Raw genomic sequence first — 12,904 nt, 5'->3', positions numbered from 1 at the left:
AAGAGCTGTGGGCCTTTCCGAGCCTCAGTTTCCTCGTCTCTCAAATGGAGACGATTCTCACCCTCCTTCAGAGTGCCTGGGACGGTTCAGTGGATGGTTCACACACGGCCCTCAGCACGGCGCCAGGCACCTCACGAGGGTTCAGTAAATGTCAAGCGTTACCATTATTGTTTTGTTTTCATTATTACTCCACGCAACTCTATAAACAGCACGTGCCTCTCGAGCCTAAAACAGTTGCTTGAAATGGTAACACAGGGGGCTGAACGTGCTCTGTGCCATTATTCACATTAAAACAAATGGTGATTATTCACAGAAATAGGCAACAGGGAATGAAATCCAGAAATAAATCTTTTTAAAGATCTCATATTGGGCTAGAAATTTTAACACCTCTCAACAGCCTGTTTTCTAGCCAACACACACACACACACACACACACACACGCACACGCACACGCACACGCACACACACTTTCTCTTCGTTTTCATATGAGATGCAATGCTCTGCTGGCCTGGCCTTGAGTTTCCTCCACTATTTCCTTTATTCTTAGTGTGTGGGGCAGGGAACAAGATCAACACCACCCAAGTGGGAGGAGTGATCCCTGGTCCTTCCGTAATCAAGGGTCACCCACATGTCACTAAGTCACAGACATGACATGCGTCAAGGTGACAACATGGGCCACAGCTCTTGGTGCCTCAGCACAAAATGGGCTCCCTTTAAAGAACAATTCCATGGGCCCGTGATGGGGGATGGGCGTGGCCCACAAAACTTAATGACACATGGAGGGCAGGCCCGGCCGGCCATGCTGGATGTTTACAGGGCCCTGCTCCGTGTGCAAACAGACTGCTTATTCACAAAAAAGAAAAAGAAAGCATCTCTAGGTCATTCATTAACAGGGCCCCGAGCGGGGGAGATGTGCAGCCAGCACTCGCTGGGGACAGTGAGACAGCTCTCCTCGTCACCGAGGTCCAACTCCGCAGTCTGCTATTTTGATGCTTGACAAATGCTCACTGTTTAGAAGTTCTAAGTACAGCAATTAAGAGCTCTTCAAAATAAATACGCTAAAGAAATCATTTTTCTTAGAATAAATAAAAAAATCACATCTAAAAAAGGCTCTGGTAAAAAAAAAATGCTGTGACTAAACCCAGCATAGAGCAATAGTCACATAAATAATAACAGGATTGGAGGGTGAGGCTGGAGGGTGGAGGGGAAAGGTCAACACGGCCTCCTCTAAATTCCCTGGTCCCCAGCCCCACTGCACCGTCTGCACCACACACTGATGTGCAGGGCCCACCCAGTGCGAGTACAGCTGAAACCCACGGGCTGGGAGGGCAGCCTGGGCACCACCATTTTTATAAAGCTCCTAAGTGACTCTAATGCACAATCAGGATTGAGGACCGTCATGCTCATCAGAAGAAAGTGCTTGTGATTTAGGATCCAAGCATTCAAAACTCATAACTCTCCCCAGCATTTGGTTCCATGTGGCATTCGGGTTGGCCACTCGGTATCGGGGCCTTGTGTTCATTATTTGAGTGTGAGAACCCCATTTAACATTCAGCATGGTGGGCTATGAATTTCATTCAAGACAAAGTTCAGGCAGGAGACAATGAATCTCATTGACTATTCTAAAATATACCATCTCCATGAACTTCTAGAAAAAAAAAATGTTAGACAGGTACAGCTCACTTAGAATATTTACCTTCTATTTATTTTTCTTGTAGACATGAAAATCAGTTCCTAGCACCAATGGCAAGCTCTCAATAGAGAGTTCTGAAGGAAAGAGATCCACACACTGCCAATAGACATTTTGAAATTCTATCATAATTCATTTTTATAAGATTTTCATTAGCCATCCTTCTGACTTTCAAAGCAATATCAAATCATTGCTGATAAATGTGTTATTCTAGAATTGAGTGTAATGCAAATCACTGCTCAAGAGCTTCCATCAATGCTGGCCTCAGAGCCACCAAACTATCACCAAACACAGCTTCTTGTTCTTCAAGCAGTAACTTGCTGGTCTTTGAAATCTTCCAAAAATGTTCCACTTCATCAAGCACAATATAATTTAAAGGCAGACACCACTACTGTTTTAAGGAGTCTGCAGAGACTCCTGCAGCTAGTCAGAACTCCAAGGCTCTGAGCAATGTGGTACTGAACTACAGCTATTCATCTAGTCATGAAGTTCCATTGACCCTGGAATGGGACAGAGTCTACCTGCTAGCTGGAGAGTCCTCCAAGAAGTGGCCTTTGTTTTCAAAATTCTTAAATGTCAACAGATATTTTTTATGCACTTCCATGAATATAAGCAGGGGAGGGCGAGAACACAAGGAGGCCACAATCCTGAGCCTCAGGAGCAGCACCTGCAGTCCAGCGCTTCCCAGCCAGAGCCATTGCACCCCCCAGTGGATGTCTGGCAGTGTCTAGAGACTTTATTTTCATGACTGGGGTGGGAATGCTATCAACACCTAGAGAAATACTATCATAATTCCTTTTTATAAGATTGTCATTAGCCATCCTGCTCAACAACCTACGCTGCCCAGGAGAGTCCCGACCACAAGATTCATCCAGCTCAAAAGGTCAGGAGCACCAAGCTGAGAAACCCTGCTGTAGAGGGTATAAGGTAAAGGGAGTGACAATCCAGGAGCGAGACCTCTTGCCATAGCCCACATCGTGAGGACTGGTGCCCGCTTTCGAAGCCCTCGCTATGTGCCGGGCACTATGCTCACCCTCCTCAGATTGTCCCCTGGATCTTCGGGAATCCTATGACCTAGTATCATCATCCGCATGGCCCCAGGCAGAGGAAGAGCTGAGGCCATAGCTTCTCCGCCTCCCATCACATGACAATGATGATGGGCGGGCAGGTGCAGGGCAGTAGAGCTGGGGGTTCAGAGGGGAAGGCTCTGAAATCAACACTCATGAGTTCGAATCTTAACTCTGTCACTGCTGGCTAGACAGCACCAAGAAAAGTGCCACAGACGCTCAGAGGGGCAAGGGCGCGGAGGAAAGGGAGAATGGGTCACCGAGAGAAGGTGACCTCTAGCTGTGACGGGCCAAGCCTGAGCCCAGGACAACCTGGGGACCCAGGAACATCGATAAGCCAGGTCAGTCTACTGCCACCCCCGGAAACAGCTCAACCCACACAAGAGCTGCTCTCCCTCCATCGCCTGGAGGCTCAGGGGGGTAATTAAATGGGAAACAGGATGGATATTAGAACCAGACCGGTTCGTGCTCCGGGCTCACCGAGATGCAATACAATGAGGCTGCTAATAAAAGAACATGCAGCCTGCCCACACATTGCTTGCCTACTCCTCCTGGTCACATCTCGGATACACAGCCAGTTGTCCCCATGGAGAGAAACGGCACTTCTGAGCAGCGGGTGCATGCAGCCACCCACCCACACACAGCAGTGCTGTCTCTTCCAGCACGAAGCCAAGTTTGGGTTTTCCTTTTTTTCCAGCTTCTATTTTCTAGAAAAATTTACTCTGAAATCAACTTCTCTTCCTGATATACACATCTGCTTTATAATTATAGAGGCACAGAGAGTATTGAGAGAGGCAGTGGCACACGACATGGGGAGGGGTGGGTTGGCAGCTGCCAGTGCGACACAGAGGACGTGTCTTCTTAACATGTATTAGACATAACCTAGAAACTGCTTCACATGGAACCTCAACATCGAAGTGAAAATGATTAAATGTGGTTTTCTCAATGATGGGCCTATAAATAATCCCACATCACCAGAAAGAATCCCTGAATAAAGCTCTTCACAGAATACTTCATATCAAAAGAGAATACAATGTGTCCTGTGTGAGTACTCACTGATCTCTGCTGTAATGATTAGGACCACTTGTGAGTATCAAGCCATTCACCGCTTCCCTGAGGAAGAGGACCGGATGCCTGCAAAATATGCTGCCAGATCCCATGTCACAAGTCACAGACATTCCTGAGATAGCCAAGGGCAGATGCTCCATGCTATAGTGAGAGTAATCAAAATTAGCTCAGCGAAGGGCCTCACCTTCATTGTGGTCAATGGCACTAAAAACTCATACATCCATAAGATGTAATGTGGTAGAAAAATTGTTAAAAAAAACCCATCAGGATTCTGTTCCCCCAAAATATAGGGGCTTTTAAGATGCTGCATTCTGAAATTTGTGAACTAACTTTAAAAACCCATTTTAAAAGACACAGTGGTATCTGTCATGAGCACTTGGAAATATCGAAAACACTGCTCTTGCAAAGAGCTGCAGAGCCTGTCTAGCTTTGGGGCCACACACACACACACACCCACACTCATACACCACATACACACACACCACATACATACACACACACACCCCACATACATACACACACCCTCCCCACATACACACACACACACCCCCACATACACACACACACACCCCCACATACACACACACACTGATACACTCTACCAGCAGTGGTCTCCAGATAAATTAGAGCATTTGTTTTTAAATAATTAATATGTAGCTCAAAAATCAATTAACAAAAACTATACTGTTAATAAAAGTATAGCTTCCTTATGAGATTTTTAACACATTTCCCACCTCTAAGCCAGCGCCTAGCTTTGCAGGCTAATTCACTGACACCTTTCCACCTCTTGCCTGAATGAGTACAACAACCTAACTTACCTCCTGAATCTCATCTCTCTACTGCTCAACAATGATCAGAGGGACCTTTGTAAATGAGGGACAGATACTCCAAATCACTTCTCAAAATCCTACAAAGCTTTCCTACTCAGGGTATTCAGAGCCATATTCAGGTTCGACCAACCCCAACCCAACCATGCTTCCCATGATCCAGCTGCCCCAGTGGGCTTCTGTTCACTGGGACCCTCAGGGTCTCTGCCCTTTTACTCTCTGCTTGGAATACTCTTCCCATTTCTTTGGCAACCAGCTCCTTGTTATCATCCTGGCTGGACACACTGTGCAGCAGGAATGCTTCACTGCTGCCTCTCCCTTCCAAAGTGCTTGGCACACAGTAGGCTCTCAAATCTTTATTGAGTGGATGAACGAACACATGAATAAACGTCCATCTGTCCCAGCAGAAAGCAAGCTCCATGAAGATCCTGCGTTCACTGCCATGCCTCAGGCTCCAGCACAGAAGGCCTTCCTGAGTGGACCACTAAGTACTGGTTTCAGGCAGTTGAGTCACCACCCACAGTGACACAGGGAGCACCTATGAGGCGACTTGTAAGTCCATGCTGAGCACCTGCTCTGAGCATCGAAAGTGACCGTCCCAACTCAGTCCCCATCCCGGTTCTGATTTCTTCAGAGCCCGGCCTCCAACTGAAACCGTCTCACATGTGTACTGACCGCCCTGAGAACACTGGCCTGAGAGGGCAGGGAACTGGCTGTCTGGCTCACAGCTGGGCCACAGCTTAGAACTGCGAACCTGAGGAGTGAAGGAATGAATGAACAGACGAAGGGCAAGCCAGCACTTCTGTGTCCCTGAAGGCTGCAGTTTAAAGGCCACAGTGGATCAAAGGAATCCAAAATGAGAAGGACAGGGCACGGACACTGGCACCAAAGACCCTTCTGGCCTCCGCATCAGAGATGACCTATATTGGTTCTGAGACGGCAATGTCACAGTGACGCGCACACTCTCCATTCAGGGGACACTCAAACTCACAAAAGGGGGTGGGAGGACATGACATCCATGCTGGGCACAGAACACAGTTTCCACTGGAACCAGATTGTGCCGGAACCTCGGGAGTGTTTCATGGAATACGCAGATTTAACCAACACATCATCGACTCCATTCAGAGTGAAAAGTTGGATGGAGATATTAGGACATCTGTCAGGCACCCCACGTGGAGTTGGAGTCTCTCAATGGGCAGAAACCAGTGAGATGTCTTTATAGAGTGGAAGCAAAGGGAAAAGGAGAGTCGACAGCACCCCAGCCCCAGCCCCACCCCCAAATAACAATAACTACCATGAAATGAACACCCGTCCCTAACTAGAGCTCCATGCATCTCCCCAGGAAACCTACCAGAGAGGTTCTATTACACCTCCCACTTTAGAGGTGAGAGAGCTGAGGCTGCAAGAAGTGAAAGGCCCTGTTCACACAACTAGGAAGAGGTGGAGCCCAGATCTGAACCCAGGTCTCTCCAGTTCCAAAGCCTGGACTTTCAATGGTATGCTATAGTTTGCTCCTAAAAATAAAGCTTTCATCAGCTGTAAAGCTAAAAGTTGGAAAAAGTGGCCACCCTCTGCTATATGCAAGCTCTGTGAGCTTCCAGAAGTGACCCAAGCTTCATGATCACCAGCTTTCTTATCTGTAAAATGGCGAGTGTTTCCGGGACTAAGCACTTAGAACGGGGCCTGGTACACAGTGAACTCTCGGGAAAGCCACACTTTCACCTTGATTATCAGACAAGTGCATAATCTTGTGTGACCTAGCAAAGTCATGGCTGGTAGAGGCAGGGTTGGGGGACAGAGGTCTGGAGGCAACTAGATTCAAGGCTAAGTCTCAGATTGGTTATTACTTGCGAAACTTCAGGAAAGTAAGCTAAGCTCCCAAGCCTCGGTGTTCTCATCTGTAAAACAGGGATGATATTAGCCACTTCACAGAGCTATGGTGAGATCAGGAGGACTGAGTGAGATAATGCATGTAAAACCCCCAGAATAAATAGCTCTGGATACACGGGAGGTGCCTCCAAAAAGAGGCTTTCATTAACAGGTACATGAATTGTGCAGAAGGATTTGGCATCATCCCTGGCCACACTAGTCTAATTCAATTCAATAAATGTTACACCTGCCAGGGGCAAAGCCCTGTCTCAGGCAAAAGAAGAAAGACCTGGTTCTGCCTCAGTGAGCCTGGGGTAGTTTGGCCAGACCCAGGGAACAAGGAGGAGGTTCAACTGAAGAGGCAGGCTAGGGTCCTGGCATACCAGGCTTGAATGTCAAGTTCAGGAGAGGCCATTAATTCTATGCATACTGGAATGCTGTTGAAGGTCTCAACAGGCAAATGATATCATCCAATCTATGCTTTGGAAGAATTCCACCCTCTAGAGAATGGAGTACAGCCAGGAAAGCCTGAGGCAGAGCAATCAGTTAGGAAGCAACTGCAACAGTCCAAGCAAAAGTCCATTAAGGATGACAGTGAGGACAGAACAGTGCGCACAGACGCAAGTATCTCCGAGGTACAACGTGGAGGACTTGGCAACTGATGATAGGCAAAAAGAGTTAGAGATGACTCCATTTTCTTGCCTAGAAGGGTAGGGAAGTGGGGGGCGGTTCTGAAATAAAATTAGGAAGAAGGCCAAGGGGGAAGTGGGAGTTAAACTCAAGGAATGGAATGAGATCACCAAGAACAAACTAGAAAGAGAACTGAGGATGGAACTTCAGGTGATGGGGATTCATTTTAAGGGCCTGAAACAAAGATGGTGGCCACAGAATTGGAAGGGAAACCCAGTATCCAGAATGCAGAGGAGACAGAGCAGAAAGCCATCCAGAAAAAATAATTAATAGTGTCACATGACGAGGTGGACACCACTGGATTTGGGGGCTGAATGTCACCAGCGGCTTCTGATAAGTCATTTCAGTAGAGGCATGGAAGAAGAGGAATGGAATAGAGACCGTTCTTTCAGGACGTTTGTCAGAGAGGAGAGGAGATGACAGGCGAGTAAAGGGAACCGAGAGGAACCCACTTCAGCAGAGAGGAGTTGCCAAACTGGCGCGGAGCTCGAGAACATGTAGCACCATTTAGTCAATGACTGCCTTCGTACGGGATCCGAGGCAACCATGCAAATTAGCAAGTGTAGGCCAGCACAAAACACACTTGACAGATCTTCTGAGCCTAATCTTTAGAACTGGGATGGGACTGTTGGATCTGATTTCCTAAAGGTATCTTTAAGACAAGTGAGAAGGCGGCAGAGTGGTCCTGCCAGGGCTGCAAGGCAGCACGCACAGTCTAAATAGAGAACAGAATAAGGCAAACAGCAGAACAGGATGTGCTTGACTAGGAGAAAGAAGAAGTTGAAGGAGAAGAGGAAAATCAACACAACTCGCCCAGGCAAGCGTCAGACATGCAGTCCAGACGACAGTGGGACAGAAACAGCACAGGGCACTTGAGGGCAGCCACCCTGAGCAAGGACTCGTTATGGTTTCTTAACTTATTTGGAAAATACAGCAGATACATGCCTTCGGGTACCAGAGAAGACACTGTCATTGTTGCTGACTATTAAAAAAAATCAAATCACAGATGAAACTCTGCAATAGGGATCTGGGCAGCAAGCACAATGTCAAAGAGCCTTTGGCTGCATGTGGAAGGAAAGCAATCATTAAAGAGATGATCCTCCAACTCCCAAGTATTTCAATAAAAAGGGACTGGTTGGAGAATTGCGGCCCTCTTCCGCCAGAATGAGTTATCTCAGGCAGATGGGAGGCACCTGGAAGGATAAAACAAACATTTGAGGAGACATGATCCGAGAGCCATCACAAAACTGAGATTTGCTCCCACAAAAGTGACTTGGATCAGCTCATCAAAGGCTTGCTGAGCAGTTATGGACGATCAGCTTGAAGCCTGGTAAGAATCAGGTCAAGGCGGTTTGCTGTCCTCGTTGAGCCTGCACTCCAGCAAGCAAGAACTCTCAGGGAGAGCGGGCACAGCACGTGTCATGCGCATGCGTGCACACATACCAGGTGAGAGTCTCTAGAGGAGAAGAGGAAGAAATAGAGAAATCCAATAGCTCTACAGTCCACCTACTCAACAAACCCACAGAAATGGAAAACAAAGCCCAGCATTCAGACCTGCCTGGCAGCTCCCCTGATCTCACGATCTCCCTGCCCCAAATGCATGGCTCTTCATTCCAACAATGGCCTCCGCTTCTGACAAGCATGTGACCCTGAGCATCCTACACAAAGTTCCTGATTTTTCCCGCCTGTGGCATTTATACGTGGCAGTGGAGCACAGAGGCTATGAGACTCTGGAGCCACACTGCCCGGGCTCAAGTCCTGACTGAGCTACCAAAAGCCGCAAGATCTTGGGCAAGCTGCTGGGTCTTCATGCCTCAGTTTCCTCACATGCAGAACGAGAGTGATGGTCCACATTCCTCTTGGACTGTTGTGGAGTTTAAATGAGTTAATCTGTGCAAAGAGCTCAGAGCAGGGCCTAGTGAAGAGTCAGTACCCTGTAAGCTATTGTTATCACTCTGCCCACCTGAAATTCTCTCTGCCTTCCTCTCTACCGATCCAAATCTGTGGCCTTTTAAAGAGCCAACCCAAATATCTCCCTTCCATTAGCACACTTGTAAGCCTGGTGCCAGCACGTGTGTTTACTGAGGGCCTATCCTGTCCTGAGCTCCAGGAAGACCAGAATAAATAAGCCCCAGCCGAGCCCTGGAAATCCCAATCTACACAGGGAAACGAACAGACATTCCAAGAAGGATTATCATTGTCATTTGGCAAGAACTGTGAGTTGGCAGTACCCATTAAGTGCCCCCTGTTACATTTTGCCTTACTCTCCTAACTTGCCTTAAGCGGCTAATGTCCAATTTGTACCACGCTGTTCTGCAGCAAAGGTGTGTGCTTTGTGTTCTCTGAATAGTTTCAACAAATCTGCTTTGACAGAGAACACCAGAATGGGGAGGGATCTTGTAATTCTGTCCCCCACAGTCTACTCTTCTCCAATGGCCACCTTTTGCCAGTGAGGATTTGGCAACTGCAGGTTAATCTTGCCCTTGGTCAAGGTGGTTAAGCATTTCCAGGAGAAAATTCCTAAGGGCTGGGAAGCTGGGTTTGGGTCTGATGTGACTTTAGACTACCTAATATTTGCCAAGTCCTTTCCAAATCCTCTTGGCAGAAAGATAGACACAAACATAGACTGGTGTACTCGTAAGAACAAAAATAACGACAACGAACATTTATTGAGGCTTTCTCGTGCACTGGATATTAGAGCAAGGGCTTTGGGTGTTTCATCCAATCCTCCTACCTTCCTACAGAGAGGCACCACTGCTACCCCACTTCGCAGCTGAGGTACCTAACTTACATAGAAGCCCCAGCAGAGCAAGAGGAGGCATCAAAACTGGCTTTCTGGAAACTTCGAAAGGTGGGGTGGTGGTGACTCTTCATTCCTCCACCGTGGCTGCACAGCTGGTCCCATCACTACAGTCAGATCCACCCAGAAGGAAAGAGCCTGCGGGCAAAAGGAAGAGAAGGCCCCCTTCCTAAAGCAGGGCCCCCAGACACCATGAGCCCACAAACCCAGTGTCGCCAAGATCCCAGTGCTCCTGCAAGATTGCCAACTTCTCCAAACACAGAAAACCAGCTTGTGTGGAACACACCAGAACCAACTGGTTTTTACCTTGTAGGTCCCCACCTTCTGAAGGCCTGCAGAAATGCACTGTGTGACAGCAAGAGTTCAAATGAGGCAGTGCCTCAATCTAAGTGGAAGGAGGAAGGATGCAGAGAAATGTGCCCCATGCTGACGGGGAGGCAAGAATGCTGGGGTCCATTTATTTTTAAACCTTGAACACACTGAGATTTCTGTCACTACTCTACTATTGTAAAGTTCAAGCAAACAGTTCAAGGAACAACTGGGCATTCAGAGCTTAGGAATTTCATTTGGGGTTTCTGTTGGCTAAAAAGGAAAAGAGGCACCAGAAAGACTCTGTCTAAAACTCACCTTCCCATAGTGCCGCCCCAAAGACAACCAGGCCTAGTTCCCCACGATCCCTCCTGCTCTCCCCAACCCAGGCTGCCAGGAACTCCCCCGTCTGCCTCATCCACTGAAATGCTGAGATCAAGATCGCTGCTAAACCTAAAATCAGGATGCACTCAAAGCTGGCTGGGGTCCCCCATCAAAAAAAAAAAAAAAAAGATCGTAAAAAGTGAGAAGCAACCACAACAGTAAAAATTATTTCGTGGCCAGAGTCTCTGTGAAAATTCCTCGCTCATTCAGCTCCACCTCCGAATGTTTCATTCAATTCACTGGCAACAAATCTGGGGTCAATTTTCCTGGCACAGTACAGCAGCATCTGCAGTTGCCTCCGTGGTGTGAACAGTGAGTAACGGCACAGGTAATCGGCGTGTGTAAATAAAACCTGTGATGCCAAAAACACGGAGAGAGAGGAAAGGAAACTCAGGAAGACCCTGGAGGTCACTGGGTGGCAAAGGTGACTCCTCCGGGAAATGCCTCCCCCCTGCAAATTAATTCCCAAACTGCACGTCAACAGAACCGCAGGAGCTGCTAAGCAATGTCATCCCTACGTCTCTTTTATTGGATTTCTAATTGATCCTAATCTGACATGTCCAGGGTCACCTACATCCAACAGGTGGAGAGCATTAGGAAATGATGCTGTAGGTTGCATCCACAGAGCTGCCCTTGGCACAGCAGCCAAGTCCGACGACAGCATCACAGAACCAGATGAGAGGGGAAAGAAAATCTTTCTGACTCCAACCCCAAATTGGCATGGAAAAGGCACTGGAGTTCCTCAAAGATGGGAATACACCAATTCCATCCTCCAGAGAACAAACACACAGTTTTGTCTGTATGGACTGTTTTTTGTTTTTTTTGTTTTTTTTTTTAATGAGAATCGTATTAAACATTCTGTCAGGGCATTAACAGAAGCTCATTGGATGCTCCAGAGAGAGACTTTGAACTCCCAAAGGTGAAATCACAAATCTTCAGACACAGTAAGCAACATAAACACATTCTGGGAGAAAGGACCCTGAGTAAATAAAATCAAGAAATATTTATCTAGGACCTGGGCCTTAACACTGAGATGCCCTGTCAGGGAGCTCCCTCAACTGAGCTTTCTGGGAGCAGCAGGAAGACACAATTAGAGTCTTCCTGAAAAATAAGCAATTAATCACACATGCTTCAGATTAATTGCAGTGCCTGAAATCCTCCTTACCATTCTCCCTTTGCCCCTGAAATCCAACTCCCCAGTGTCCTCACTGATTGTTCAGATCAAGATTACCACCCTAAGCCAGCGCTCGCCCTGACCCAACCAGCCTACTGCCAACCGCAACTACGACTCCCCACACGCCTCCTTCCAGCCCGCTCAGTGACCTTCAGTGTGTCGTGAGTGTCAAGGTGGCACTGCCCACAGGGCTAGCATCCTTCAACGCTGGGCCTCCACTCCTGCCCTGCTCTGACACTGATGCAACCTCCCAGCCTAGCTGGGCCACCGCAAATCCATCCGACGGCACATTCAACAGCTAGTCAGGCTGCTGCCTCTCCTACCACCGTCCAGATTGCTTTGGGAGGTAGAGCAAAGAATCCAGAAAGGCACATCCAACGCGCCCAAATTCCACCTGAATTTTCAATGTGATCTCCAGCAAGAGAATAAAGAAAGCCCACCTCAACATGGCCCACATAAAAACCTCTCCCAAATTCAACCACAGCCCACGGCCCTATCCCATATCAAATGCCCAAATCCCCATAATAATCTGAAATCTTTTCAGGAACCTCACAGTCAAAACGGCACCCATGGGGAGACACCATCCAGGAACCAGTACGACATCCCTTCAAATTGATATCTAAACTACAAATACAACAAACAGGGAATGGATGCTGCCAAGGAGAAAATCAAATTCTGCTTATCTCCTAAGTGGGCACCAACTAATTACCCAACATCACCCCCAAGAGCCTCAAAGTGAGGGAGTCGAGGTGCCTGGGGAACAACACAGTCGGTCTAAGACCTTCCTGGGGAACTTGCTTCTCTGAAAACGGAATGGCATCAAGCTCCCACATCCAGAGACTACTGCATTTTGCAGAAATTCTAGGAGACTGGAAGCCAGGACCCTCCGATCCAAACACAGCGTAAATGCATTTTTCAATAGCTTTTTGTAAGAAAGGAGAAAGACCTGCTAGGTCAAGGTGTTTGCAGCGATATTTATATTTCCATTTTCCAGTTTCCTGGTTGGTTTGCCCCCACACCACCCCC

The 12,904-nt window shown here is 47.7% G+C and overlaps 1 protein-coding gene across 14 annotated transcripts in view; it reads right to left on the bottom strand.

Annotated features, from left to right (window-relative positions):
* The window catches only part of Cit (citron rho-interacting serine/threonine kinase), a 160,855-nt gene that overhangs the window by 80,723 nt on the left and 67,228 nt on the right, over positions 1-12,904 (bottom strand). The window contains exon 3 of one of the 14 annotated variants that reach the window (XM_048785721.1): positions 10,003-10,149. The exons of the other annotated variants lie outside the window; for them this stretch is intronic. Coding sequence (XP_048641678.1) covers positions 10,003-10,085 — 83 coding nt within the window. The 5' untranslated portion in view covers positions 10,086-10,149. The remainder of the gene's footprint in view (positions 1-10,002; positions 10,150-12,904) is intronic. 14 annotated transcript variants of the gene reach the window in all.

The sequence above is a fragment of the Marmota marmota genome, unplaced genomic scaffold (assembly GCF_001458135.2).
Source record: "Marmota marmota marmota unplaced genomic scaffold, marMar, whole genome shotgun sequence".
Lineage (NCBI taxonomy): Eukaryota > Metazoa > Chordata > Mammalia > Rodentia > Sciuridae > Marmota > Marmota marmota.
The sequence above is the reverse complement of the archived record's forward strand: the minus strand, read 5'-3'. Positions and strand labels throughout refer to the sequence as shown.